Source organism: Podarcis raffonei, chromosome 2, assembly GCF_027172205.1.
Source record: "Podarcis raffonei isolate rPodRaf1 chromosome 2, rPodRaf1.pri, whole genome shotgun sequence".
Taxonomy (NCBI): domain Eukaryota; kingdom Metazoa; phylum Chordata; class Lepidosauria; order Squamata; family Lacertidae; genus Podarcis; species Podarcis raffonei.
The window spans coordinates 50583125-50610175 of NC_070603.1; the positions used below are offsets into that span (position 1 = coordinate 50583125).

The 27051-nt window shown below is 40.5% G+C and overlaps 2 protein-coding genes across 2 annotated transcripts; one reads left to right on the forward strand and one right to left on the reverse strand.

Moving 5' to 3' along the window:
- Positions 1 to 4887: 4887 nt before the first annotated feature.
- On the forward strand, positions 4888 to 16926 carry LOC128409598 (interleukin-12 subunit beta-like). The gene is made up of 7 exons (XM_053380178.1): positions 4888 to 4969; positions 7393 to 7665; positions 8519 to 8627; positions 10894 to 11081; positions 13921 to 14057; positions 15269 to 15417; positions 16803 to 16926. The coding sequence occupies exons 1-7, from the start codon at positions 4888 to 4890 to the stop codon at positions 16873 to 16875; spliced, it is 1011 nt and encodes a 336-aa protein (XP_053236153.1). The 3' UTR covers positions 16876 to 16926.
- A 3320-nt stretch (positions 16927 to 20246) lies between these two features.
- Positions 20247 to 26828, reverse strand: LOC128403616 (serine protease inhibitor Kazal-type 6-like). Its single transcript, XM_053368564.1, has 4 exons — positions 26224 to 26828; positions 24557 to 24579; positions 21433 to 21551; positions 20247 to 20313 (listed from the first exon to the last, which is right to left on the reverse strand). The coding sequence occupies exons 1-4, from the start codon at positions 26300 to 26302 to the stop codon at positions 20247 to 20249; spliced, it is 288 nt and encodes a 95-aa protein (XP_053224539.1). The 5' UTR covers positions 26303 to 26828.
- Between the last annotated feature and the right edge of the window lie 223 nt (positions 26829 to 27051).

The following is a 27051-nucleotide window of genomic DNA, read 5'->3' on the forward strand; positions in this document are numbered from 1 at the left end:
TTTCATGTACTCCTGTGAATCTGGGAAGCTTCTGAATCTCCCCCCAAAAATATACTTCCTTCCTCACACTTAGGTCTTGATCCATGTTGTGAAGGTGCTTTCACCATGTATATAATAGCATCCTTGTAAAACTGCCAAGTAGGGACGCGGGTGGCACTGTGGGTTAAACCACAGAGCCTAGGGCTTGCCGATCAGAAGGTCGGCAGTTCGAATCCCCACAACGGAGTGAGCTCCCGTTGCTCGGTCCCTGCTCCTGCCAACCTAGCAGTTTGAAAGCATGTCAAAGTTCCGGCGGGAAGGTAAACGGCGTTTCTGTGCGCTGCTCTGGTTCGCCAGAAGTGGCTTAGTCATGCTGGCCACATGACCCAGAAGCTGTACGCCGGTTCCCTCGGCCAATAAAGTGAGATGAGTGCCACAACCCCAGAGTCGGTCACGACTGGACCTAATGGCCAGGGGTCCCTTTACCTTTACCTTAAAACTGCCAAACAGAGACTCTTATTCTTATTATTAGAATTTATATAGTGCCCTGTACCCACAGGTCACAGGGCAGTTCACAAGATAAAATTACAATATAAAAATGTAAGTATGCTTCTCTTGTTCCTTATACAGTAGTTGTCACAGCTAATAATTAGCTGTTGGATTATTATTATTATTAATTTTGTTTAACTATGAAATAGTTCCATTTCCTCCTTCAGCCAGAAACTTCTCTTTCTATCTCTTTATCCAGTATTAGTATTATTAACACAGTTCAGAACTCCAGGAGAGCTAATATAATTTCCCAATGAACGTCATTATTTTTAGTCGAAAGGGAACAGCTGACAAATTTTCCTAATTGTGGGAGGCTGATGTAGCAAAGCTTGCATGGTTTGTAAAACAGTTCTTAATGCTAATGAAATGCGAAGCCAGTTATGCTTTGACTAGGTTTGACAATGTCATAAGGAAGCAGGATAAAATTGAGGTTTTGTCTGCTGTCCTCCAAATTTCCCTGTAAAAATTTGTGATGTCACAGTGGAAAACTAGCCTCTCACATGGAGATCTTAATAAGACCTATGCTTTCATATATGGGTGGAAAATCCACCCTATGGATCACAACAAACTTTCTAAGAATCCAGGAAGTTCCACTCTCACAAAGAAGCCGAAGGATATGTGAGGCTGACTCTGAATTCATCTACAAGTAGGAAATGCATTGTTATGTGCTGTAATAACAACCAGAACAAAGCCTATATATGTATATATGAGGTCATAATCCACAAATTGCGTAAGCTTCCCCTCAGTCTTATTTTTTTATTGGAGCTTTTTCATAATACATTACAATAAAAAGCAAACCAATCTAAACGAAAACAGAAAGAGGAAAAGGAAAAGGAAAATGCCAAGTCCTCTCTCAAAAGTAGCTCTTAACTCTTGTCTCACATAGAAAGTGGGGACCCTCCCAGCTCTCACCTGGGAGTTCTCCTTTATTCTCTCATCCTACCACCCTGGGAGATCTGCTCTTCCCGGCCTCTCACTCAGGGTCCTTCACCAAGCAACCATTACCTTCATATGTGTATAATACCAATAGTGAGGTGTATAATACTAATAGTAGAGGACACTAAAAATGACAAAAAGAAAAGAAAGAAGAAGAAGAAGAAGAAGAAGAAGAAGAAGAAGAAGAAGAAGAAGAAGAAGAAAGAGAAGGATAAAAATAATGAATGAATGAGAGAAGAAAAGAGAAAAAGAAGCAAGAGAAATAAACGGCCTTCCAATTCTCAGTCAGCTGCATACAAAAAATATATTCAAAGTATTCATTCCAGGATGACATCCAACTGTTCCTCCTTCCACTAAGCAATATTTTCCCTATCTTCAGACCAAACGTCTCAAATCCATTCATTTTCCCTTCCACACAAAGACGGGGGCTGCCAGGCTATGGAACAACCCTGAATGGTGTCCTGGTGGGATTTCCCCATCAGATCTGCATCAATGGGGGCATACTCTCACCAGGATTGACCCTGATGGAGATATCAGCCAGCAACCAGGTTGACTGGACACATGCCCAGTGCCTATGCAAAATCCAGTCTACACCTGTAGTTAATAAAGTTGTGGCCAGTGCTTTTTTTCTAAAAAAATATGTTTGGGGGTACTCTCATTTTCCTACTCATATTGAAATACTGCCCTTCAATGAGGCCAAACTTAGATTCACAAAATGTCTACCCCTGCATCCCCCCAGAAAAAAGCACTGGTTGTGGCCATTTCAATTCCAAGTCGGCTTCATGTCTTTCTTACCAAATATACACCCCCTTGGGGATCACTGGCTTGCTGTGCTATGACCCATGATGTAACTTTTTAAAAATAATAATCTTATTTCATGATTAAATCTTTACTTCCCAGTTCCTCTCAGGTCATATTGTTGCATATTATCAGCTATTTATGGCTGAAGCAAACCATTATTTTCCTCATTATGTGTAGCCACAAGACAGTGATTCACCAGTAGTCCAGCCAGGGCTGGGACATAATATGTTGCTGCTGAAAGTGAAAGCACTCCCCTGTTCCCCCAATTCCATGTACAGAAGTCAACTGGACTGCTAGCGGAACTATAGTTCACTGGTAATGGGACAGGAGGTAGCAGGAAAACTTGAAGGATGTAGGGCAGCCTACATGGCACACACAGAGAGCTCTCTCCAGCTGCTTGCTTCTGCTCCGACACCCAGGACCTGCTACCTGAGGCACATACGTCACTCTACCTAATGGAAGGGTTGGTCTGATGAATCATGTGCCCACTTACCTCAAGGGCAATGCCAATATGTAGGGAGGTGGGTGGCGTTATCAATTCCTGGCATTTGCAGGTAAGGCTGGGAAAGACTCCTATTCCTATAAGTCAGCACAGTGAACCAGATATGGCCAGGAAAGTTCAAGCTATGCTTTGCCTTCTGTGCTTATACAAGTTGCATTCAAATTATCAGTGCTAAATATAGTGCCACATCAACATTTAGTCATTCACATTGTTCTTCAGAAATTAACATGTTACATACTTTAAATGTTTTCACATTATCCTAGATACAATAGATAGTTTCTGATTGCAAAAGGGGGAAAAAGATTTGCAAATGACATAATGTATCCTATATTTGAGTTTTATTTCCTCTTGCTTTTATCCTGAGCCAGAAAATTCCTTATCTATTGCATAGTAGTATATTCACTGTTTTCCATTTCTCTTATTCATAATATATTCTGGATTTCCAACGAGGTCACGCTAATGTTTCTTCTGATTGTGTTTTTGAAGTCTGCAAGAGAATGAAGCAGGAAAGGAATTTCCTGTGCACAGCATAAATGTCCATCAAATAATCCAATTTCCTCTTCAGTGATTACTTGTGAGTCCCAACTTTTACTCTGTGGTTTCTTCACCAATTAAATTGTATTGCTTCTAAAACAGGAAGTGAGTCCACGTGTTTGTTTTTATGTGGCACTGTGGTTAAGCAAGGTATCTGGTTTCAGGATTTAAACATATAAAAGGCAAGCAACTCTTGGCTTCATTCATAGATTTGGATTCACAGTAGCCACACACCACTTCATGACAGCTGGTTGCAGTTGAAAAGGTAAGGATGCATTTTTTTCCCTTGCACTTTATGACTCTGTATTAACAGGTACATCCAAGGTGATGCTGGTAGTGTAAAATATTGCAAAAGTAATAGGACAACCTTAAGGATATTGGTCCAGGAGGTATCCAAAATGTTTAAAACTAATACATTTTTCTCTATGTATCTATTAAAACTGTCAGTGATAGCCTTATGATTTAAATACATCAGGGAAGTATAGAAGTGATCCAGAATGCTGCACTGTTACAGTGAAGCACATTTGAGAAGCTGTTTGTGGCTCACGTTCCTTAACATTTTGTAACTTCAAGAAGGCACACTCAGGTAATCTGACAGGCTATTTATCTATGTAAATAAGTGGCTAACAAAACAGATAAAAGCTTAATATTATTTTGTTAGAGATGCTTTCACTTATGCTACATACGCTCTTCCAGCTAAGTAACTAGTAAAAAACATAATGGTTAGTTAGATATATTATTAAACTTTGTTATATAAAAAGAGCACTGTGTGGAGGGAGAGGAGAGGGGAGATTGTTCCATCTGGTAGTAAGTAAAAATGCTTACACTGATGAAATGATTATATTAGTGTGATTGTGAATTCCATGCTATGTGTTTGGCTAATATAGAAGTCTCTATGTGCTGTCTATAAACACTTGAATGTAAGCTGATGGGCACCCTAATCCAGCAGCATCCTAAACAGAATTGGTTTATCCATTGTCTTGGAAATTTCCTAAATAGTCTTTTAAAACATGTCTTCATTAATCAATAAATTTTTCTATTTTTATTTTCAGATGCTGCTTATAATGCAACTTTTTAAAAGCTTTATTTTAAAGCACTTATTCAAAGTACTGTTTGCAGAACTGAACAAGAAGTAATTTTTATGATAAATTGGATAAAATACTATTTAGCACATCAGTGTATTTTATGCAGATCATCCTGTTTTAGACCGAATTTTATCCTAAGCCTATATCTAGTGCATTTTTGTGCATAAATTCATTTACACTATGCAGATCACCCAGACATCTTGTTTTAGACTGAATTTTAACCTGCGTCTAGTGCATTTTTGTACGTAAATTCATTTACACTTGTGTTTCAATATAAGCAGGCACTTCAGTCCTTCAGCATTACATTAAAAAACGGTATTCTGCTCAGTTGAGTCAGCCAATGAAGTTGAGGGAATGCCTCAAATAAATAAAGCCATGAATTTTCACAAGCCATCGTTTACAAATATCTAGGCCACTTATGTTGCGTCCTTTGCAAGTGCAATAACCAGTTATTCATTACTCCTTTCCTTATATACCTTTTTATGTTCCTTTCATTCACAGATGGCATGCGTTTTGCTCATTCTAATTTCTGTCCTGGGCCTGATTATTCATTCAGAAGGAAAAACAGAAGAAATAAACAATAGTGAGTAATCTGTATCAGCAAGCTGAACTAGCATTTTTGAACTGTATAACCAGAATCCAAGGCACCGTGGCGTGTTTTAGATTTGCATCGTGGCTTGTCAGCTGCAGCAGACAGTGATTAAAGATTGGAAGACCTCTGGAAAGAGGCTTCAGAGATTGCCCTTGGGAAGTGTAAAACAAGCTGATTCATCAGCCCCAGACCACAACACAGCTATCCATCTGATTACTCACTTCTCCAGGTTTTATCGTGCAGATTCAGTTCAAAAATATGTGTAAAAAATTATGGGGGAAATGTGTTCAGAAAGCGTATTTCATGGAGAACTACACTGAAAAGCAAAGAATGGGGAATGTTTTAGGGGGAGAATGTATGTAAAATGTGTACAGAATGCATACAATTTACATGCATTTTTTAGTCCACACAAAAATGGAGCAAAACTGGTCCATAACGTGGAAATGAAATAAACTGACCCTTCTCTCCATACATATACTAACCCTAACCATAAGTAAAGGTAAAGGTAAAGGGACCCCTGACCATTAGGTCCAGTTGTGACCGACTCTGGGGTTGCGGCGCTCATCTCGCTTTATTGGCCAAGGGAGCCGGCGTACAGCTTCCGAGTCATGTGGCCAGCATGACTAAGCCGCTTCTGGCGAACCAGAGCAGCGCATGGAAACGCCGTTTACCTTACCTAAATACTAGGAGTACAGTTGCTGATCTTCTACAAAACTATATGAGATAGCCCTGGAAGTTTCTGCAAGTCTCATGTAAGAGCTGACATCAAAACTACTCAATTCTCTATTCACAGTTCTCTGTGAAACCAAAAGTGTCAGTCCATTTCAATCAGAGAACAGAAAGGCTCATAGCAGACTCTATACCAGCAGCAAACCTCAGAGAGTCTGAGTAGCCAGTTCACACACAAAATGAAAGGAGGGGAAAACCTGAACAAGATATCAAGGGTATAATAAACATTTGTTCATGTTTATTCATCCTGCAAAATAGACAAATTGGTTTCCAAAAGTATTATTCATTATTTTATCATTTATTAAATTTGTATACTGCCCCATACCTGTAGATCTCAGGGCAGTATACAAATGAAAGGCCAGTTTTGAAAAGCTTTTGAAACATTTGCCAGTGAAGTAAAGAGCAGAATAATTTTAAGTGTTTATCATAATTGTAAAAAGTCTAGTGCATTGCAATGCAGCATGTTTGAATCCATATTGTTTCCCAGAGAAATGAAACCTAAAATGCCATTCACTGTAATTTCTATATTTCCAGATACTCATCTTCTAAGGTAATATGAATTCCCATAATTAGGCAAAATCAGTGTTGGGAACCCATGTTTGCTCAAGTAACATGTAGTTCTGATCACCAAGTAGTAAGACAACTTTTACCACACATCAGCTTGCAATCCGTAGCAATACGGTGTAGCAGAATGAATGAAAAAAAAAGTGGTCTGTCTGTGAAGTGCACCTTGACTCCTTGCTTGTTACAGCAGGTGGATGAGGAAGATTGATGAAATAAATGAAGAAAAGTAGTGGCTGTCTCCTCTCCTGACTGGGAGACAAATTTAAATATGCAAGAGGGGATTTCTGGGTTGCGACTTGGGAATGTACACAGCATCAAGGTACCCTGGCTGCCTTTTCCCAGGAGCCATGGTGTATAGTGGCAAGGAAGAGTGGAAACTCGCCCTGTTTTATTCTCCAGACATACAGTAGTAGTTTCCTCACACGGAATGAACACCATTGCTGTGGAAGATTCTACAGCTAAGTGTCTGTGAAAGTAATTTACAGTACTTGTGTTTTGTAAAGACAATATGTGCAAACAAACCATGGAATTTGAATTGTATGCCACAAAGGGGGTGGGTATTCAGATGGACATTTTCCAAGCTTCAGTACTTAGTAAGCTGCTTGTCTGTAACACCTTGCCAAATGTTTTTTTAAAAAATTCCGAAAAGCAATGTGGGCTAAAAATGGTGGTTGACATCCATGCGAAGTATTCTCATTGGCCAGAAATATGCTAATCCGACTAGACACCCATCAGCACAACCTCATGAAATTCCTCTGAAGCAGCTTCCTTCCATGCACTGATTCAGATGGACCACTTAAAGCAGTGATGGCCAAACTTGGCCCTCCAGCTGTTTTTAGACTACAACTCGCATCATCCCTAGCTAACAGGACCAGTGGTCAGGGATGATGGGGATTGTAGTCCCAAAACATCTGGCGGGTCAAGTTTGGCCATCACTTTTAAAAGAAAACCACCCCTTCATATGTATGTGCTTCTTTTGGTCTAAGTTTCCATTTAAGTCTTTCAATTATATCAGTAAATCTAAAAATGAAGTTGATTTATTAGTATTTTCCAGGAGGACGGTACCTTTCTGTTGGGCTCACCATTCTTTCCTTTCCACTTTTCCTTTTTGCAATATTCAGTGCACTTTGTGGAAGCCACAGCACTACCTGCGAAAATAATGCTCACCTGCAATACATCTAAGGAGCCAAGTGCATTGGTTTATTGGGTGAAAAATATGAAATTGGAAGGAAATGGCAAGAGTTTGGAAAAAAACATCCGGGGATACCCAGATGCTGGCAAATACGTTTGTAGGAGCAACACCACAGGTGCTATTTTAAGTTACAGTACCGTGTATATTAAGAAGAAAAATGACAACGGTGAAGTAGCTGAGTCAATTCTCAGTCCTTTCAAAGGTAAGCCTGTGCGCAATCTATTTTAATTATACACAGAACGGCCATCAGTACTGCTATGTAAGAAGCAAGGTGCAAAAAGAATAAGAAAAATGATTCTGCCATTGTTGACTATTGTATATCATTAAACAGGCAGCTCAGCAGCATGATACTAGGTATGCCCTCCAACCACAAGATCCAGTTTGGATCCTGATTTGGTGCTTCAAAAGGCAACATGCTTTGATTCAGAGCACTTGGGATGCCCTTGTTGGAAGTATAGTTTTTTTACTTTCTGAAATATGGCAACCCTAGATTACATGCAAATAGATTGAGGGTGTGTGTGTGTGCTGGGCACCTTTGGATTTTGATATATACATTTAATTTTAAGGAAATTTATATAACTTTTAAAAAATTGGGGGCAGAATTGAATTAAATTGACAGCTGTGGTAATCCCTTTTTAGGGGATGAAGCGTGCCAAAATTCAGGTGGATAATCAGCAGTTTTCTACAGTTTTGAGGCAGTTTTTTAAAAAATCATTTAATCTTCCTCTTTGTCTCATGGCCAATTTGTATGAAAATAGCACATATGAAAGAAATACATTTAGATAAGAAACTTGCTAAATTACAGATAGATAGGCTCAGGTTTTTTGTGTAAAGTACCTTTTAAAATTTATTTTGGTCCTGTCAGTTTATCAGTAAAAACTGGTTATGAATATAGTAGCCATGAGTAGCTACCAGGATCTGTTTTCCCATCATTTCCCATCCCCATCTCACTTAAATGAATGCTGCTTTTGAAACTTTGTGTACGTACGGCATGCTCTAAAATGTGTTGTCTGTTTTGCTGCTCTTAGATGTGTTAATTCTTTGTTTCATTCTAGAAGAAAGCAACAGACCCTACTTCAAATGCACAGCAAACAATTACTCTGGGGACTTCAAGTGCTTTTGGAAACCACTCGAGCAGAATTCAAATTTGAACTTTACAATTAAGTAAGATACTGTTCTCCCCCCTCCCATTGTTTCAAGCAACATTTCGTAGAGAATAGGCCCAAGAAATTATTGTACTATTGAGGGTGAAGCTTTTGTGGCAGAGAGTGCCAACGTGGTGAAATTACTCACCCATTAATTAAATAGATCTATAGGATAGAGAAAATACCATTTTCAGTGTCTTGGTGCTTCTTGGGATATTATTTTACAATAACTTCTGAGTTAGGAAGTTGTGCTTAGAACCTCACAGGGCTTCCTTTTATTTCCAAATCTCTTCTCCTAGATATTTCAATGAGAGTGAGAAATCTGGTAAATGATCGCAAATGGCTAATTGCTTTAGAGGAAGTATTTTTTTGGGTGGGGGACTTAATTTGATTGGAAGATAATAAGCTAAAAACATTTTGCAATAGCAATGATTTTCTGAAACAGTGAGCCTTGTGGTACCTTAAAGACTAACCTTCAAGTTTATTGTATAATAAGCATTTACATTTGTGAGTTAGAGGCTGCTATCATATACACAAAGTCTTAGCCTCAGTATACTATAGGGAGTTGTGACTAGTGGGACCAAAAGACTACAAAACACAAGGTATACCATCTCTAGGTAAAGGTAAAGGTACCCCTGCCCGTACGGGCCAGTCGTGTCCGACTCTAGGGTTGTGCGCCCATCTCACTTAAGAGGCCGGGGGCCAGCGCTGTCCGGAGACACTTCCGGGTCACGTGGCCAGCGTGACAAAGCTGCTCTGGCGAGCCAGCACCAGCACAGCACACGGAAACGCCGTTTACCTTCCCGCTATAAAGTGGTACCTATTTATCTACTTGCACTTAAGGGTGCTTTCGAACTGCTAGGTGGGCAGGAGCTGGGACCGAAAGACGGGAGCTCACCCCGCCGCGGGTTTCGAACTGCCGACCATACGATTGGCAAGTCCTAGGCACTGAGGTTTTACCCACAGCGCCACCCGCGTCCCTCGTATACCATCTCTATGGGATATCAATTCAAAGCTCAACTATGTACAGTGGCTATTCAGAACCTAGTATCTTCCTAGCTTTGTTGTGTTAACAACTGTAATCAGAGATAAATCCCTGGTTCCAATTAAGTCCCAACTTAATAGAATCAAACCTGCTGAAAATGTGAGCAAGCAATTCCAAGACACTAAAATCCCACCAAATACACTAAGCATGATTTACTTTTATACAGGTGCTATTTATATAGTGTACCCATTACTGTTCTGATGTAGGTGAGGGTGTTCTCCCAATTCATTCATGTTATAGCCACCAACTCAGCAGCTGCCTTTATGAGCACATAGTCTAAGGAATGCAGAGGAAACAGGTGCAAAATGAGCTCATAATAACTTTGATTTAAACTGCAAGCGGAAGACCATTTTCACCAGCAAGGGAGCTCACCCTAAAACAGATTATTAGTACATTGTGAGTCAAAGAAACTGACGTGGCAAACCAGATATGAATTTCTATGCCATTGCTCTTCTGTTGCTGAATAGCAGTGAAACTCTCAGAATGTTCTGGGAAATTGAAATGTTTCCTTGCCAGCTTCTGAAAGTTGCCATTTCTGATGTCAGATATGCAGTTATGTATTCTTTACAGCAGGAATGGGAAACTTCTAGCTCTCCAAATGTTGCTTTAGGGCATAGAGCAGGGATGGGGTGCCTTTGGTCCTCCAGATGTCACTGAGCTACAACTCGCATCATCCCCAGACTGTTCATGCTTGTCAGAGCTATGCTTGTCAGAACCAATGAGAGTTTAGCAATGTTTAGAGGGCCAAAGGCTTCCCATTTGTGGTGTAGAGACACTGAATTGAAGTTGGAAATTGCTGGCAGATGGTAGATGATGCGACCACCCACAAAGAACTTCCTCTTGCCAGTATATCTCCTCTTAGAGGATGAGAAGGTGAATGAGCTAATGGTGGTATGGCTGATGTTGTCAGTTGTGTTCCTTGAATGGATATGAGGACAGAGTCAGCATCTTGGTTTCTGGCACCGCGTAGTTCCTTCTAAATGATGACATACTTTATACAAATAGGCCCTAGTCCATGAAAACTGATGACGCAATAAATCTGACCTATTAGTTTTTGAAGTGCCAGAATACTCTTTCTTGCCGTATATTAAATTGGCTATCCCTCTGAGGAAATATTTTCTGAATACCTGCCCTGCATTAATGTGTTATTGCTGCTAAGGTTGGGAAATAGAGTTACAAAGTCATTTTTCTAAATTTGGGAGGAACTACCCATTCAATTCCATCTCTGTTTTGAATTCAGAGTCACATCAGGAAATGCAGTCTGTGATGTGCCCGTCGGACCAGAGGCAGGAATGTACACTGCTTCCTGCAGAAAAGGAATTCCCTGCCCATCCACTGAGGAGTACGAAGAAATTGGGATTGCTCTAGAGGTTTTCCATGGATTTGAATATGAAGAACATACTCACAACTTCTTCATCAAAGATATTTGTAAGTTATGCAAAAAGGTTTGGAATGGGGGTAGTGGTGGTGGTGAATAAATCACCGTCAAAGAAATTGGGCTAGATCCAGAGCAACATATTTGAACTTAGTTCCCATTGAAATTATTAGAATTTCACTGTCATGATTAACTTGCTGCATTGATTTCAATGGGACCTAAGTTCAATTAATTTACTCTGCATCTAGTCCACAGTAATATATAATCCTTCATCTGTAGCACATGGTGTTTTGGCGCTAGAAGGCAGCATGGGTTTTTCCACGAACCATCATTGAATTGCATCCTGATAAAAGGACTCTCATCTCCAAATCAATTTAAAAAGCAGGGTGGGGGGTATAGTAGTATTTTGAAAGAAGAACAATCCACCATAAATAATGACGTGGGAATAAATAATTAGATATCCAAATTTAGTGATTCCACATAAAGAGTGCTAAACAACCTAATTTGAGCAATTGTTTCTACATCTGGAAGGGCTTACTAACATACCTTTATTCACATACTGAATCCATTAGTTGATTCCTTATAAAACTTTCACCATCACTTTTGCTCATATAGTAATAGTGGTTAAAAGGGTATAAAATGTCAGGCACATCACTTGCTCTACAACGTACTTGAGTCATTTGGTGTGGTGATTCTGATCTTTTCTAATGATTATTGAGAGGCCAAACCCCACCTCTGTTAGATGCCAGGGAGTAAGGCACACCCAAATCCAATAAAGAAACAAGGAAATGCAAAAACAAATAATTCTTGACCTCAGTAACCTATTAGTAGCTTTTAATCTGCACTGCCGCTTGAGCTTGAAAGGAATAGATGAATCACTAAAGAAAGGTTTGCCAACCGTAATTATGTAGGCTATTCATAGCTTCCGTATTATTACTGCTAATTAGTATACTGTTCTAATGGTTACATTGTTGTAAGTTAATTGTAAGACGGTTAGTGGTGCACAGTGTGGTTAGAGAATTCCTCAAGCATATGCATATAGTTTGCATCCAACATTCATTCATTAAGTCTTTATTGGCATAATTTAGACAATAAAAATCATTTTTTAACAGGAAAAGAAAACATCCATAAAACATTGGTAATCCAGACATATTAAACACATAAAACATAAAAGATTCAGAAGCCACCTTTAAGTAAAATTAAGTACTTTTAAATTTGACTTTTAAAATCTTGACTAAAGTATCCTGAAACAATTTCAGTAGCGATTATTGAGTAGTGATAGAGTATTGGACTAAATTTAGGTCCATTCTCTAGACTAGTTTATCAGTGAGAATGCAATCTCATAATGGCCCCCTATTTCCAATTCTATACTTCTGTTCCTATGATAGTGCCTAGCATAAGAAAGGAGAAGAAAAAACAGTAAGTTAATTTTCCTCATTAAAGCAGCTAGGGACCATTTCTCCAGCTACGGTTTTTTATTGCTGCGGTTAGAAAAACAAAATAGTGGTGTGTTTTTCTGATTCCTGTGATTCCCTTTTGAAACATTTGTATTTATGCACTAAATCTAGACCTCAGCTCATGAGGGAGCACTCAGGCAATGCTCAAAAGCCTTGTCTTCCATCTATGACCACTAAAAACAGTCACCACTGCATAGTCCTATTCCATAGCTGGGAAAAGTCTGGAACTTGAATGAACATTGATGGATTCAGATGAGCACATTCCCCATGTGTTTTCACTTGACTTCACAGTATTGTCAAGGAAGGCTAGACTGCCATTAGCCACTGCCATTAGTCACCAGTGGTCACCTGAGACAAAAAAAATTTGGGTGTCACCCCCACTCTCCGAGTGGTAGGAAGATTCCAGAGGCTTCCAGGCACTCATCCAGGGTTTGCGCTCCTTTGGAGAACTGAAGACGTGGAAGAGACTTGCGTAGCTTTAAGAAATATGATTTATTCACATACTGTATTTGCATGTTCAGTCTGCATGCAAGGAGTCCAGATCTCAAAGCATGGTCTATTACAATGATCTATTACAATATCAATGTAACAAATAAATACCGTATTTTTCGCTCTATAACATGCACCAGACCATAACACGCACATAGTTTTTAGAGGAGGAAAACAAGAAAAAAAATATTCTAAACAAAATAGTGGATATATGATTTTTGTGGTTCATGCTGTGGCCACAGACATGTGATCTGACAGTGAGTTTGGAGTAGCCCAATGCAAAAATCCTGAGGATCCATGTGGATCCATGCTTTGTAACCATGGAGGAGGGAAGGAAGGGGAACCATGGATCCTCTGCTCACGACTGTAGCAGATCTCCCCCCCCCCGCCACCCGCAGGCATTCGCTCCATAACACGCACAGACATTTCCCCTTACTTTCTAGGAGGAAAAAAGTGAGTGTTATGGTGCAAAAAATACGGTAAATAGATTTCCTCACTTGTCCTGCAACCCTTAAAAGCAATGGAAGCTTTTGGGTAATGGCATGGTGGTCAACCAATGATACTGCTACCTTAAATGAAGGGACAAGATGTAGTCAGATAGCTTTCCCTGGATAGCAGGCCCTTCTGCTAAGCAATACATTCCTAGGCTTTAACAGGCAAGACCTCATTTCATTTGCACATTTCACAGCATTGTTAGAGGTTATACTTGCACTTACAGATTTTGGGAGTTTCTCAGTTGCTTCTTCTTTGGTGGCCAGGGTAGCAAACAGATAACACATATACAATACACGTATGTGCACACGCACACACACTCTAGCCTTAACATATCTGGAGCCTCAGAACTCATCCAAATAATAAATGATAAGGATACTGGTGGAGGCATAAAGCCATCATTTTAGCAGTATTATACAGTTAAAAATTATGCTGATCTCATTACCTCTTTCAGTAAAGCCTGATGCTGTTGAGTGCCAAATGGAGAACAGCCTATTGACTTGGACACCACCCAAAACCTGGAGCACTCCGGCTAGTTACTACAGGCTGACATACCAAATCAAGATGGTTCAGCATCCACGGAGAGACTGGGTAATTGGTGTTTTTCCTTTTATTATTATTATTATTGAAATCTATATACCGCCCTATACCTGGAGGTCTTAGGGCGGTTCACAGAACAAAATCAAAATATAAAACCACAAAATACATAATTGAAATAAAAACAACAACCCAATAACCCCCCTCCCCATTAAACTTTAATGTTCAACCCACATTCTATCATGGAATGAAACAACTGAAGCTATAAACTGAGGAACTGAGAGAATGAGGATATAAATGAACTTGGTGGTCTTATAGGCTATCACAGACATATTTACATTCTTGCTGTATTAGGCACCCAGATCCATTCAGTCTTACTTTTTATTTGCCTTCCAGCACTGTTCATCCAGATGCAATTAGGATGCTCACAAACAAGGAAGTTGCTGTTCCTTCTTTTTTGTTTATCCACAGCTGTATATTCAGAGGAACATTGCATCACAGCACAGCACACAGTCTAAAGATATTTCACCCTCCCTTATTGCTGATTTCTCCAACAATGGGATCTGGCAATAATGGTCCAACAACTGTGAGCCCGCTGCATTGTGGAAGCGGCGGGCTCCAGTGAGTGAGTGCCCCCCCAGTGTGTGCTCCCCTGGCATACACCCCACATTCCCCCCCACATGGGCGTGCACCCCCAGTGCTTGTCAGCCCTCCCCTGGCAGCGACTGGGGATGCTATGCTGCTGAACCTCACCACCTATCCTCATTCTCAGTTTATAGCGAGGATGGAGAGTCTGTGGTCCTTCCATCAGTCATATCAGCATGGTCAATGTTCACAGATGATGGAAGTTGTAGTTCATCAATATCTGGAAGGCCACAGGTAGACTAAATACAGTGGTACCTCGGGTTAAGTACTTAATTCGTTCCGGAGGTCTATTCTTAACCTGAAACTGTTCTTAACCTGAAGCACCACTTTAGCTAATGGGGCCTCCTGCTGATGCCGCACCGCCGGAGCACGATTTCTGTTCTCATCCTGAAGCAAAGTTCTTAACCTGAAGCACTATTTCTGGGTTAGCGAAGTCTGTAACCTGAAGCGTATGTAACCACTATATATGTTTGCATGGAGGAGGATAGGAATATGGTGGCACATTGTATCACTGACTATCCATGTTCAGTTCCTGCCTGCAAACTATAGGCACAGATGTTTGCCTGCTCCTTTGGGGATCCTTTCTAGTTCACTAAAGTGGGCTGTGCTTTTGTTCTCAGATTTGTGAGGTTGACAATGCTATGCAGCTTCAAGATGGAAACTCCTTAAGCTGCCACAACAGATTGTTCCATCGTGGAACAATTTATATCCGTTCCAGGGATCACTATAGCAGAAATTCAGCTTGGAGCAACTGGTCTGAGCCTTGCAGGTATCTGGTTGAATACACAATTGATTTCAGTGACTGAAGTTGTTTTGGTGGTTATAAGGATGTATTTTTGGCGCTCTTATCTGCATTTAATTCAAAGCTTGTGGTATATACTTTATATTGATAAGGAAATCTGAACTTATATGAGGCCTGGAGAAGCTCAGATGTGTACAAAAGTTTAGTCCAGTTAACCTTGTAACAAAACCTGCTCCATGGAAGCCTACCTCCCCACACTTATTCTCTTAATGTTGCCTCTTTCAACAAGGCAGATAATTCCTCCTGATTTATGATGGGAACACATACAGAGCCACACTGAGGCCATGTTTGGGCTTGCTATTTTGATATGTATGGGTGTTTGTGTAAGAAGGATGTTGGTTTAGGCATCCACACCAGCATTATCATTCTCCCATGTCCTCCTGTTTCAAAGCCTTCCAGATGGCTAAAGTTTCCAGTGCCCTATTATCCTAGATCAGAAGTAAAGAACTTTTACAGACCCTTCCTGGGGCCACATGTAAGTGGTGGGCTTGGCCATAAGGAAAAGTGGGACAAGCAATGGATGTGATTCCTACCTTTGGAGAGTAGGCTGCGTCACACAAAAGCCAGAGGTTTCTATACACACATATGCCTCCGTCCTTCAGGCAGGAAGCAAGAGCCATTTTCACAATTCAAGGCAATTAGGCAAAAGCACTTCTGTTAAGTTGCAGAGAACAGCATGATAGAGAGAACTGGAAGACTTCATTCAGCCCCTGAACGTGAAGTTTTCCCTTTTTTGGAGCATTGGCAGACAATACCCCTCCTTTGTTGTGGTTTTCTCCCTTCAGATTAGGGAAAGGCAGAGTAGGAGGTGGCAGCCATCTCTCTGTTTCTGGAAAGGAAGTACTGGGAGAGCCTTATCCCAACGCAGCTTCTCTGAGTTTTGGATATGGTTCAACTTTCAGTTTCTCTCCACCTCCACTTCTGCTCTGAACATTGAAGGTGGTATAATTCAGCCATCATTGCACAATGACTGTGTGTACTCATCCCACTAATGTATCTATTGGTCAAACTGGTTCTGCAAGTTATTGGGGTGCCTCTGAAAGAAATGAACGTGTCATACCATCTTGAAAAACCCTCTATCCAAGCTGGATGTGCTTTCTCTTTTTATAGTAGGGAGGGTATTCATGCTCCCCATCACTTAGACTGCTTATAAGCAAATGTATATATGATTGCACAGTTAAGAAAATTCCGTCATAACATTCTCACGACCTCTGACAGGTATCAGATTAAAAGCCAGGGAAGAGAAAGAACATAATATGAGCAGAGAAAACACAGAGTGATCAAATCTGCATGTAGCAGGAATGCTGCTTTAACAATGGTATTTGTCTTCAATGTTTCATTTTACTTTTCAGAAAGCAATCTGGCAAGCAGGACATACATGAAGATGGAATTAAAAATAGGCAATGCGAGTGTAAGAAGAACTGAAGCAGAAATTGACAGAAGAAATGTGTTTAATGAAGTACTATTTATTATTGGCTGTGGAAACCAATTAATATTATTAATATAATTTATTGTTATTAATTTATTATTAATAAAATTATTATTATTATTATTTATCATTTTTACATTGTTTTTATTAAAGATTTTCTTGGGTTACAAAAGTACATACAGCATCTCTGCTTCCTACAGATCAGTTCTATTCAATGTGAGACACTGATGTTATAGACAGGTTGGCAGAGAGAATGTGGGGCAGGGAGAGAAGGGGGGTGGTAAACTTTCATTATTTTACATAGTGTATGTGTGAGGTTTTTGTGTCAGCGTCATGTGGGTAGGTTCTCTTTCTATTCATTTATCAGTTTTCATTGGTGGTGAGTGATATGGGGTGGGGACAGGGCATGGCTGGTTGCCTTCAGTTGACTGCAGTGAGTTTTGCTTACGTGTGTGAGGGGGAGGGGTTGTTAGGTCAAGTTTTATATTCGTATTCAAAACAACTTTTGAAATTGAATGGTGCATTTATCAGTTCTTCTGGCTCTCAGGAAGAGCAGAGTTTAGACTGCAACACATTCCTCCTGGATTGAGCACCTTTCCTAAAGACAGTGGAACATCATAATGGATGCAAAGGATACTTTCTCAGCTACAGAAATACTGAGAGTGAGTTTCATTGGAATCCACTATGCTTTTGAAAATGTGCTAAGCATTTGTGCCTTCAATTATTCTGTACCAGCCATTTTGATTTTTTGATTTTTTACACATGTAACCAGGAACAATAATAAGAAACTGAATGAATTCATGCTCCCCATCACTTAGACTGCTTATAAGCAAATGTATATATGATTGCACAGTTAAGAAAATTCCGTCATAACATTCTCACGACCTCTGACAGGTATCAGATTAAAAGCCAGGGAAGAGAAAGAACATAATATGAGCAGAGAAAACACAGAGTGATCAAATCTGCATGTAGCAGGAATGCTGCTTTAACAATGGTATTTGTCTTCAATGTTTCATTTTACTTTTCAGAAAGCAATCTGGCAAGCAGGACATACATGAAGATGGAATTAAAAATAGGCAATGCGAGTGTAAGAAGAACTGATTGCTCATCAATGGTTCCTCTTCATCCTGGAGAAGAGTGACTAGTGGGGTGCCACAGGGTTCTGTCTTGGGCCCGGTCTTATTCAACATCTTTATCAACGACTTGGATGATGGACTCAAGGGCATCCTGATCAAATTTGCAGATGACACCAAACTGGGAGGGGTGGCTAACACCCCAGAGGACAGGAACACACTTCAAAACGACCTTGACAGATTAGAGAACTGGGCCAAAACAAACAAGATGAATTTTAACAGGGAGAAATGTAAAGTATTGCACTTGGGCAAAAAAAATGAGAGGCACAAATACAAGATGGGTGACACCTGGCTTGAGAGCACTACATGTGAAAAGGATCTAGGAGTCTTGGTTGACCACAAACTTGACATGAGCCAACAGTGTGACGCGGCAGCTAAAAAAGCCAATGCAATTCTGGGCTGCATCAATAGGAGTATAGCATCTAGATCAAGGGAAGTAATAGTGCCACTGTATTCTGCTCTGGTCAGACCTCACCTGGAGTACTGTGTCCAGTTCTGGGCACCACAGTTCAAGAAGGACATTGACAAACTGGAACGTGTCCAGAGGAGGGCAACCAAAATGGTCAAAGGCCTGGAAACGATGCCTTATGAGGAACGGCTAAGGGAGCTGGGCATGTTTAGCCTGGAGAAGAGGAGGTTAAGGGGTGATATGATAGCCATGTTCAAATATATAAAAGGATGTCACATAGAGGAGGGAGAAAGGTTGTTTTCTGCTGCTCCAGAGAAGCGGACACGGAGCAATGGATCCAAACTACAAGAAAGAAGATTCCACCTAAACATTAGGAAGAACTTCCTGACAGTAAGAGCTGTTCGACAGTGGAATTTGCTGCCAAGGAGTGTGGTGGAGTCTCCTTTTTTGGAGGTCTTTAAGCAGAGGCTTGACAACCATATGTCAGGAGTGCTCTGATGGTGTTTCCTGCTTGGCAGGGGGTTGGACTCGATGGCCCTTGTGGTCTCTTCCAACTCTATGATTCTATGATTCTATTCTATGATTCTATGAATGACAAGCTATTTTTTAATGAAATGATGATGATGGTCACCGGATGGTCTCTGCATGTACAAATCAACACATGGAAGGGGGAATGGAGCTCCTTATGAGATTATGCCCTGCAAAATGGAGGGCTAGAGGCCATGATTCTACCACCACCACCACCATACTGCTTGTGTCTATGGTATCTGTCTGTCTGTTTATCTATCTATCTATCTATCATCTATCTATCTATCATCTGTCTATCTATCTATCATCTATCTATCTAATCAAGGATTGGGAACGTTTGGCTCTCCAAATGTTGCTGAATTACAATTCCCATCCACCTTAGGGCCAATAACCAGGGGTAATGGGAGTCACTGTTCATCAACATCTGGAGGGCCAAATATTCTCCATGCCTGTTTCAGAGTATAACCCAGAAGACAGGGCCTGTATCTTAACAACTATTTTCTTATTTACATTAGTTTGAGTCAGATATGAATTATCATTGATTGCAAATGCAAGATAATTAATAAACTCCTGCAGCCAAGCTGGTGCCCAGGACTTCCATACACACTGCCCAGTGACTTTGGTGCTGCTAGCGCAATGGTTTGTTGTCACCCCTGGAGGCATACTCCATTGTCTTTCGAGACAGATGGATGCCAACAACAACCATTCGTATGGACATAAACTCAAAAAAAAAAAAAAGATTTCCATTTCAACATTTTCAGAATATTTTTCCTACATCTGTTCATATTTATTATGTAATTAAGAATTTAGATGTGTATTTATGCATGCTTTTAGAACTTTTCAAAAACTTTTTTTAAAAAAACACCGATATTTAAGGAGCACCTGAATAGAAATGATGAGTCCTTTGCAATGACATATCAAACTGGAAAATAATTGAATAATAGAGTACATTCGATTATTATTATTCTTAGAGTTGATATTCATGATTTCCCTTCAGAAGCAACCCAAAACAAAAAGTTTACTCTGAAGGAGCAGACCAGAATACCCTGCATTGTAGTTCCCATTGCATTGAAGCCATTCTACCTGAGTATATGTCTAATTCCATTCCTGCAATAAATGGGCTGCCTGCCAGTAACCATGAGGCTCTGCCACTGGGATGGGAAAAGCAAAAGCAGGAAGCGACTACAGATGTGTTGACTTTTGTTTAATGAACAAGCAGGTTGTGGAACTGCAGCATTCTCAATATCCAGCATGCAAGATCAAGTAGAATTAGTCAGCACAACCAAAAGTGATATTTTCATGGAGTACTTTTTCTGTCAATACATGGGCCAGGGTGTCTGTATCTCACTTTTCCACAAGAAGCTCTAGAAAAGAAATCAGTGTTAAACAGAAAAGCATCACTGAGAAGCTCTGGAAGAACAAACCATTATTGACCACAATAGAACACTGGGCTCAAACAGTGCCTAATTCTGTGTTCAGTTGGAGCTGTTCTAAGTTTTGCTAGATAATGATTAACAAGAAAGAGACTGGATCCTTTGTGGTTACAGTACATGAGCTCTATGCACATTTGCAGACTCACAAATCCTGAACTGTAAAGAACACAATGCATTCTTTCATCAACATCCCATTCCCATGTAATAAAAATAAACTTGCATAAAACTGGCTCTGGCATAAGTATTAGTAACTTCTTTACAAAACATGCTGCATCATATACACTGCAAGCACCAAATGTAACCATCAGCACCACAGATTTTAATCAGCGGCCATTTTCTTATCAACTTGAAAAACCAAAACATCCTCTCATCAGAAAAAAATGCCATCTGTGAACTTCAGTAACTGTTATCATGGTATTTTAACAGTGTCAACATACTATGACAATTTGGTTTCTATGAAAAGAAACAACTGAACAGCCCTTCTTTTGAGAGTAGAATAAAATTCCTTCAGTTCCTCTTTAGACCCATCTATTTTCTTTCTTTTTATGGAATGAAATCTCAGCTAGTCTGGAAACTGACCACTGGAATCTGTGACTTTGTGGTATTGTTTCCAAACCTAGAACCTAGCTCTTTTAAAGCTTGTTACATGATAAGCCAAAATGCTCCAGAATATAAATTACATACCCTCCAACATTTCTCCAATGAAAATAGGGACATCCCATTCCATAATGATAATTTTACTATTTATACCCCACACATCTTACTGGGTTGCCCCAGTCACTTTGGGCAGCTTCCAACATATATAAAAACATAACAAAACATTAAACATAAAAAAACTTTACAGGATTGCCTTCAGACGGCTCAGTATTTCTCCAATGAAAATAGGGACATTCTAAGGAAAAATGGGACTGGGGAGGCTTCTCTAAATCAGGGATGTCCTTGGAAAATAGGGACACTTGGAAGGGCTGAAATTATCAGGTGTTAACTTTCAGAGACATGGCCAGGTAGTGTTAAAAAACATTACTGCTTGCTGATTAACTGCAACCTCACCTCATAGCTTTGCCAAGAAAACATGTATTCTTGTATGTTTTGCCATCTGAGCCACAAACAAATGACTCAACTGGTGGGCACGCAAAATATTCTTCCTTTTGATTTATGATGCAGCTCCTCTGAAAATTAAAAAAGACAGTATTAATTAGGTGTAGCATCTTATGGCTGATGCTAATGTCTCTGTCTCAATCACTGATGCCCCCTTGCCCCACCTCTATGAGCTTACTAGGCAATGGCACTGTCAAGGAGGCAAACTGTGAAGATGGGTCCTGACAGACAGCCCAGGGCATAAACCTATAAAGCACCTGCAGAAATAGACATCATCTGAATTCCTCCAGAAAGCTTCTGGCCTCTGTGTCCAGGCCCAGGGGTACCCTGGGGAAATTATGGTGATAGTGGCTGCAACCATCTCAACCTGCACTCTTCTTCAGAGCACCAGGCCATTACAAAAGTTGTTTTTTAAAAGGACGCTAGTGTCAGCAGCAAAAGCTTCCCTAAGGCCCTTAGCACTAATATGGTGACAAATTCAGAAGTTCAAGGTCTATTCATGATAGTCACGCACCCCAAAGCCCAAAGAAGATCTGAGGCTTGTTGAGGCTGCTCAGGTGAGGGGAGGGGAGCCTTCCATGCCTCAGCTGAGCAGTTTAATGAGCCCCCACTGTGCCTCTCCAGCTCGCATGAGCCAGATCAGTGGAGTGGGGGGCTTGCTCAGGTGAGGCACAGAGAGGGTTCCACGTCTCAGGTGAGCAGCTTACCGAGCTCCCTCCCCTATTCTGCTTCGGCTCATGGTTGCTCAGCTGAGGTGTGATAGCTGGGAGGTTGAAGAGATTCAGCAAAGCCCCTCTGTGCCTTTGGATCATGAGGAGATCCTCTCTGGAGCACCTAGAGGATGTCCCCTTGGGGCTCTGGGGAGGGTCTCCTCATGAGCCGGAGGCACAGAGGGGCTGGTCAGGTCTCTGCCTCCATTTCCAGGGCCCAGCTGAGAGGTGCTGGAACCCTGAGTTCCAGCTGGAAAAAAACTTGTCACAGCAATGCTCCCTCAGAGCCACACAACTTCTAAGATTATGCAACCTACTAAGATTATACAAGAACATTACAATCACACAATAATAATTAGGGATTCATGGCAATGCTTGATGCAGATCTCTGTGTGTTTCCTTTCAGCTAGATCAACCATTTTCTGTGCAGGTCCATGGGGAAATGATTTGGAGTGCTCCAATATCTTCTTTCAGAGTGACATCAGCTGTGTTTTCTGCCATGTTCTATTGTACATGACAGAACTTGCACGCCTTTCTCTTGAAACAGAAGTGCCTTGTGTTTTCAGTGTTGATAAAAATATTTAGCTTTGGAACATAACAGCACCTAAAAACGCTTATGTCCCTGTGGAGATGGCAGCACTGAATCAGTGGTGCATGCCCTCCTGGCATGCACTCTTTACAAAGACCTGAGGAACGAAATTATCACCCCTCTTTTATTGTCCATTCCGGGTCGCCCAACCACTGCCACAGTGTCTTTTCTCCTGGCAGATCAAGAGGAGCAGATGACAGCAAAGGTTGAAAGGTTTTTTAGCTGAGGCAATCGGAAAAAGGTCCACTATTTGACTGCTGATTCAGGACTCTAAATTGTGTTTTATATAATCAACATTTTATGTTGTCCTGTGTATACTGCAATGTTCTTTTGTTGCTATGGTTGTTGGCTGACGCAAATGAAGTTTTATTCATTCATTCACAGCACCTAAAAAGCACACCTTGATTGTGCAGCTTTACGACACTGGAGACAGGGCTGCAGAAATAGCAAAAGGTCTTTGATCCCTTGCAACCCTGGACAACTGCACCACTCATCCTTAGGCCCCAGCATTTGCCACCACACCATGCCTGGTGCTCTCTAATGCCAGGTCTGATGAAGCTAAATAGGCAGCCTTGAGCAGCTTGTTACTGGCATCCTGACTTTGCCTCTTTGGAGCGGGGACATGACCCATGCAAGCCAGCCCTGTCACATAGTACTCCCAACCTTCTTACATGGATTGATCAGGTTCCCTACTATTGTGAACACTGAAGAACCAACATGGGTAGGTTCGGAGGAGGAGCTGGCTGAGTTAATCTCACTTGCTTCCACAGATACAAATTCAGAATGCCTATAGAGGGCTTATTGCTTAAACTAGGGATGGGGAACCTCAAGCCCATGGGCCAAAAGTGGTTCTCCAGGCCTATGTGGTCCATGGCACTGTCTGTAGGCCACTCCCTATCTGCATCCACACCACTGAGTGGCCTGGCCTTGCTTTGCACCCTCCTCAAGTGTTTTCCCCCTGGCCAGAATGTGTCACTGAATGCTTATAATGCCACTTGCTTGCCTGGATGGAGGAGAGAGAGGTATGTTTCAGTGTGTGTAGAAACTAGCCTACTGTAAAATCTGTATTATTGCTCCAAGCACCACAGGCATGTAGTCCTTGGAAGGTTTCCAAGGCCTGTGGGCTGAAAGGGTTATCTGCTCCTTTCTTAGCCTTACTTACTTCACCTCATTGTACCAACACAGCTATAGTGGCACTCTGAACTCCTGAAAAGAGGATGACACAAATATTACAAATAAATGAAAAATCCCTCAGCAGGTGGGAATATAGATTTTTAAAAAATTAAAAATGAATATGCCCTCAGCTGGTGATTTCTGGTATTTACCACACCAGGAAAAGAGGAAAAAACACAAAGTACTTTAACAGCTGGTATCATAAGTACCATCTCTTGCCACATGATGGGGTGCTGTCATAAGAAATATTCACCTTGTACATTAAACTGATGAACAGCCAAACCAAATGTTTGAAATACATTTTGGATTGCAATATTTTACTCATAAAAATGTGAATCATATGCAAGAACTAGTGTGTGTATTTTGGGGAGAGGGGGTGCATTTTAATGCTTCAATCCTGGACAGAATTACTAGGACGTAAATTCCATTGAACTCAGTGGTCGCTTAGGATTGTTCTTTAAAAGTCCATGTGAAAATTAGCAAGTGAAGAATGCAATGTTGGTCCAGTAAAGTTTGGAGCAGGAGAGATTAGGCAATTTGCTCCTAACTAAATGGGATTTCAACAGTTTCTCCTCAAATAAGACAAAGAGTAAAATGAACTCACCTTTGTTTCTTTAGCAGTGGAACCTAGAATTAGAAAATAATAATAATCCTCAAATGAAAAGAAGATAAAATATAAGAGATACATTAAATTAATGTTTCATTTTGCTTTAGAAAAACTAGACTTGTGAAATCAAATCCCCAATCTATAATTTACTGATGTGACATTTTTGGACACAATATCCCATTCTTTGAAGTTGTTAATATTGTGGGCTTTCATATTTATTCACACAATGAAATTGTGGGCAGTACGTCAAGGCTCTAATCCTCGCCGTATGTGCTGCTGTGAAGCTTCCTTTGATCTTGATCCAGAAGCTGTGATTAGTGCAGAATTCTGCAGCATGATTGCTGACAGGAGTCAGACAACCACTGGTTGCCAACTTGCTACTGGGCTAAGTTCAAGGTGCTACGATTAGTATACAAGTGGTACCTCTGGTTACAAACTTAATTTGTTCCGGAGGTCCGTTCTTAACCTGAAACTGTTCTTAACCTGAGGTACCACTTTAGCTAATGGGGCCTCCTGCTGCCGCCGCACTGCCAGCATGTGATTTCTGTTCTAATCCTGAGGTAAAGTTCTTAACCCGAGATGCTACTTCCAGGTTAGCAGAGTTTGTAACCCGAAGTGTTGGTAACCCGAGGTACCACCATATAAAGTCTTTAACAGCTTGGGACTAGTTTACCTACAAGGTCGCCCTGCCCCATATATGACCCCTAGATTGCTTTGATCAGTGGAACTGGCACTTTTACAGGTGCCACGTAATACTTGTTCCACATTTGTAAGAAATTGATCTTTCAGTGTGGTGGCACCCACAGTTTGGAATTCCCTGCCTATTGATATCAGGCAGTACTGACTTCACTTCACTCTTTTTGGCACCTGTTAAAAACATTTTTGTTTAGGCAAGCCAGTGCAGACATGTCAAATGCTGCCATGTGCTTTAAGCGAAGTTTTAACTTATTGTCGATTTTAATTATTTTTAAATGTTTTAATTAATTATTTTTACCTGTTTTTACTGATAATTTCACTGCTTTATTCTTTTTGTAAACCACTCTGAGGCTTTCCCCCTCACAACCGAGCTGTATATAAGTTTTAAAAATAAATAAATTCACAGTGTGCCTCCAGTTGACATGTTTAATTGACAAACATAACTGTGTCTGGATTGTACTACCCAAGAGCTATTGATTCTCATTGCATATCAGAAAAACAGGAAAAGAATGTGGTGTCTACAGTTCACATCTGTGCAGATTTTAGGGAAATAACCAAACATATGTACAAATAAATATGTAGGCCAGTTGTACCTTAATATTTCAGTTATACATTTTCCTGCAAAAGGATTTAGGAAGTTCCTCTCTGGTGAGCCGTTACTTGCCGCAGCGTTTAGATTTTACTTCAGTCCTGTTTAGGTGTTCACATGGACATATGCCAAGGGACTGATCAGGCTCACACTTGCAGACCTCATTTCTGTCCTCCATAACATTTGCACAGTGCCTGCATACAGAGACCCAAACATGCACAGGTCCCAGTTCACACAACCCAAGACCCTCTAGTTCCATGGTTTAGATACTTGCATGCAGGAGCATCTGCAAGTTTGAGTAAATGTGAGAGAAAATGGTACCCTTGGACATATGAGCATACAGAATGAACAGGGATCCACTGGGTAGTAGGTTACGCACCTGAGAAGCAGCACAGGATCAGAGCAAGAAGCACAAAGGCAGCTGCAAATTTCATAGTCTTGAAGAGTCTGTCGCACATTAGTGTGTTTCTCTTAATAAATCCCTAAGACTGGCTAACCAATGTGTATATACAGCTATATAAGGAAAGACGAAAGAGTGGGTGGGCAGGTTTTGCACATATATACCTTATTTGCAGTAGAGTCCCTACATGCTGAAATGGCACATAGTATTGTGAAATCTTTGTGATAGGGTGGTAGTTTCAGAGAACACCCAGAACGTTCTTCAAAAGCAGACTCAAGAATGCTTCTGTGAAAGCAGGACAAACATGAATTTCATTCTTGATCTTTGCACTGTGTATCTGATTAACAAGACTTGGATAAATGGGTGTGATAAGCAACTGCCATTTATAATGAAGCTCAGTATTTATATGGTGATTGAATCTCTAGCAAAAAGTCTCTGGCAAAAAGTCACCCTTAGCATGGAGTAATATGCCTCCTTTTTGTGGTGATGAATCCCTGACTAATATTAACAGATTCATATTAGGCATGGTCCAAGTAGTCAAACTTTGTGGTTGTAGCAGCAACAAAAGATGTGACTGGATAGGAGGAGCTAGAAACTGGTGACTGACAGAGCCCTCTTATCTTTCAACTCTTAAGTGGTATAGAAATACTTGAAGAAAAAGAAGTAATGGGGCATGTTTAATCTGTTGAAACTTTTAAATCTTTTAAAAAATCCACTTTAAAAAATTCTACCTTCTTTTTAAGATGCAAATAGAAACAACAACAAATTAGTTATCTGAGTTATAAACATCTCATTTTCCAATTTAAT

Coding starts and splice junctions, on each gene's coding strand:
- LOC128409598 (XM_053380178.1), top strand. CDS start 4,888: ATGGCATGCGTTTTGCTCATTCTAATTTCTGTCCTGGGCCTGATTATT. Junction 4,970..7,392: donor AACAGAAGAAATAAACAATA/GTGAGTAATCTG, acceptor TGCAATATTCAG/TGCACTTTGTGGAAGCCACA. Junction 14,058..15,268: donor AGCATCCACGGAGAGACTGG/GTAATTGGTGTT, acceptor TTTTGTTCTCAG/ATTTGTGAGGTTGACAATGC.
- LOC128403616 (XM_053368564.1), bottom strand. CDS start 26,302: ATGTGCGACAGACTCTTCAAGACTATGAAATTTGCAGCTGCCTTTGTG. Junction 21,552..24,556: donor CCACTGCTAAAGAAACAAAG/GTGAGTTCATTT, acceptor TTTAATTTTCAG/AGGAGCTGCATCATAAATCA. Junction 20,314..21,432: donor TTTCTTGGCAAAGCTATGAG/GTGAGGTTGCAG, acceptor TTTCTTTTCTAG/AGCTTCTTGTGGAAAAGTGA.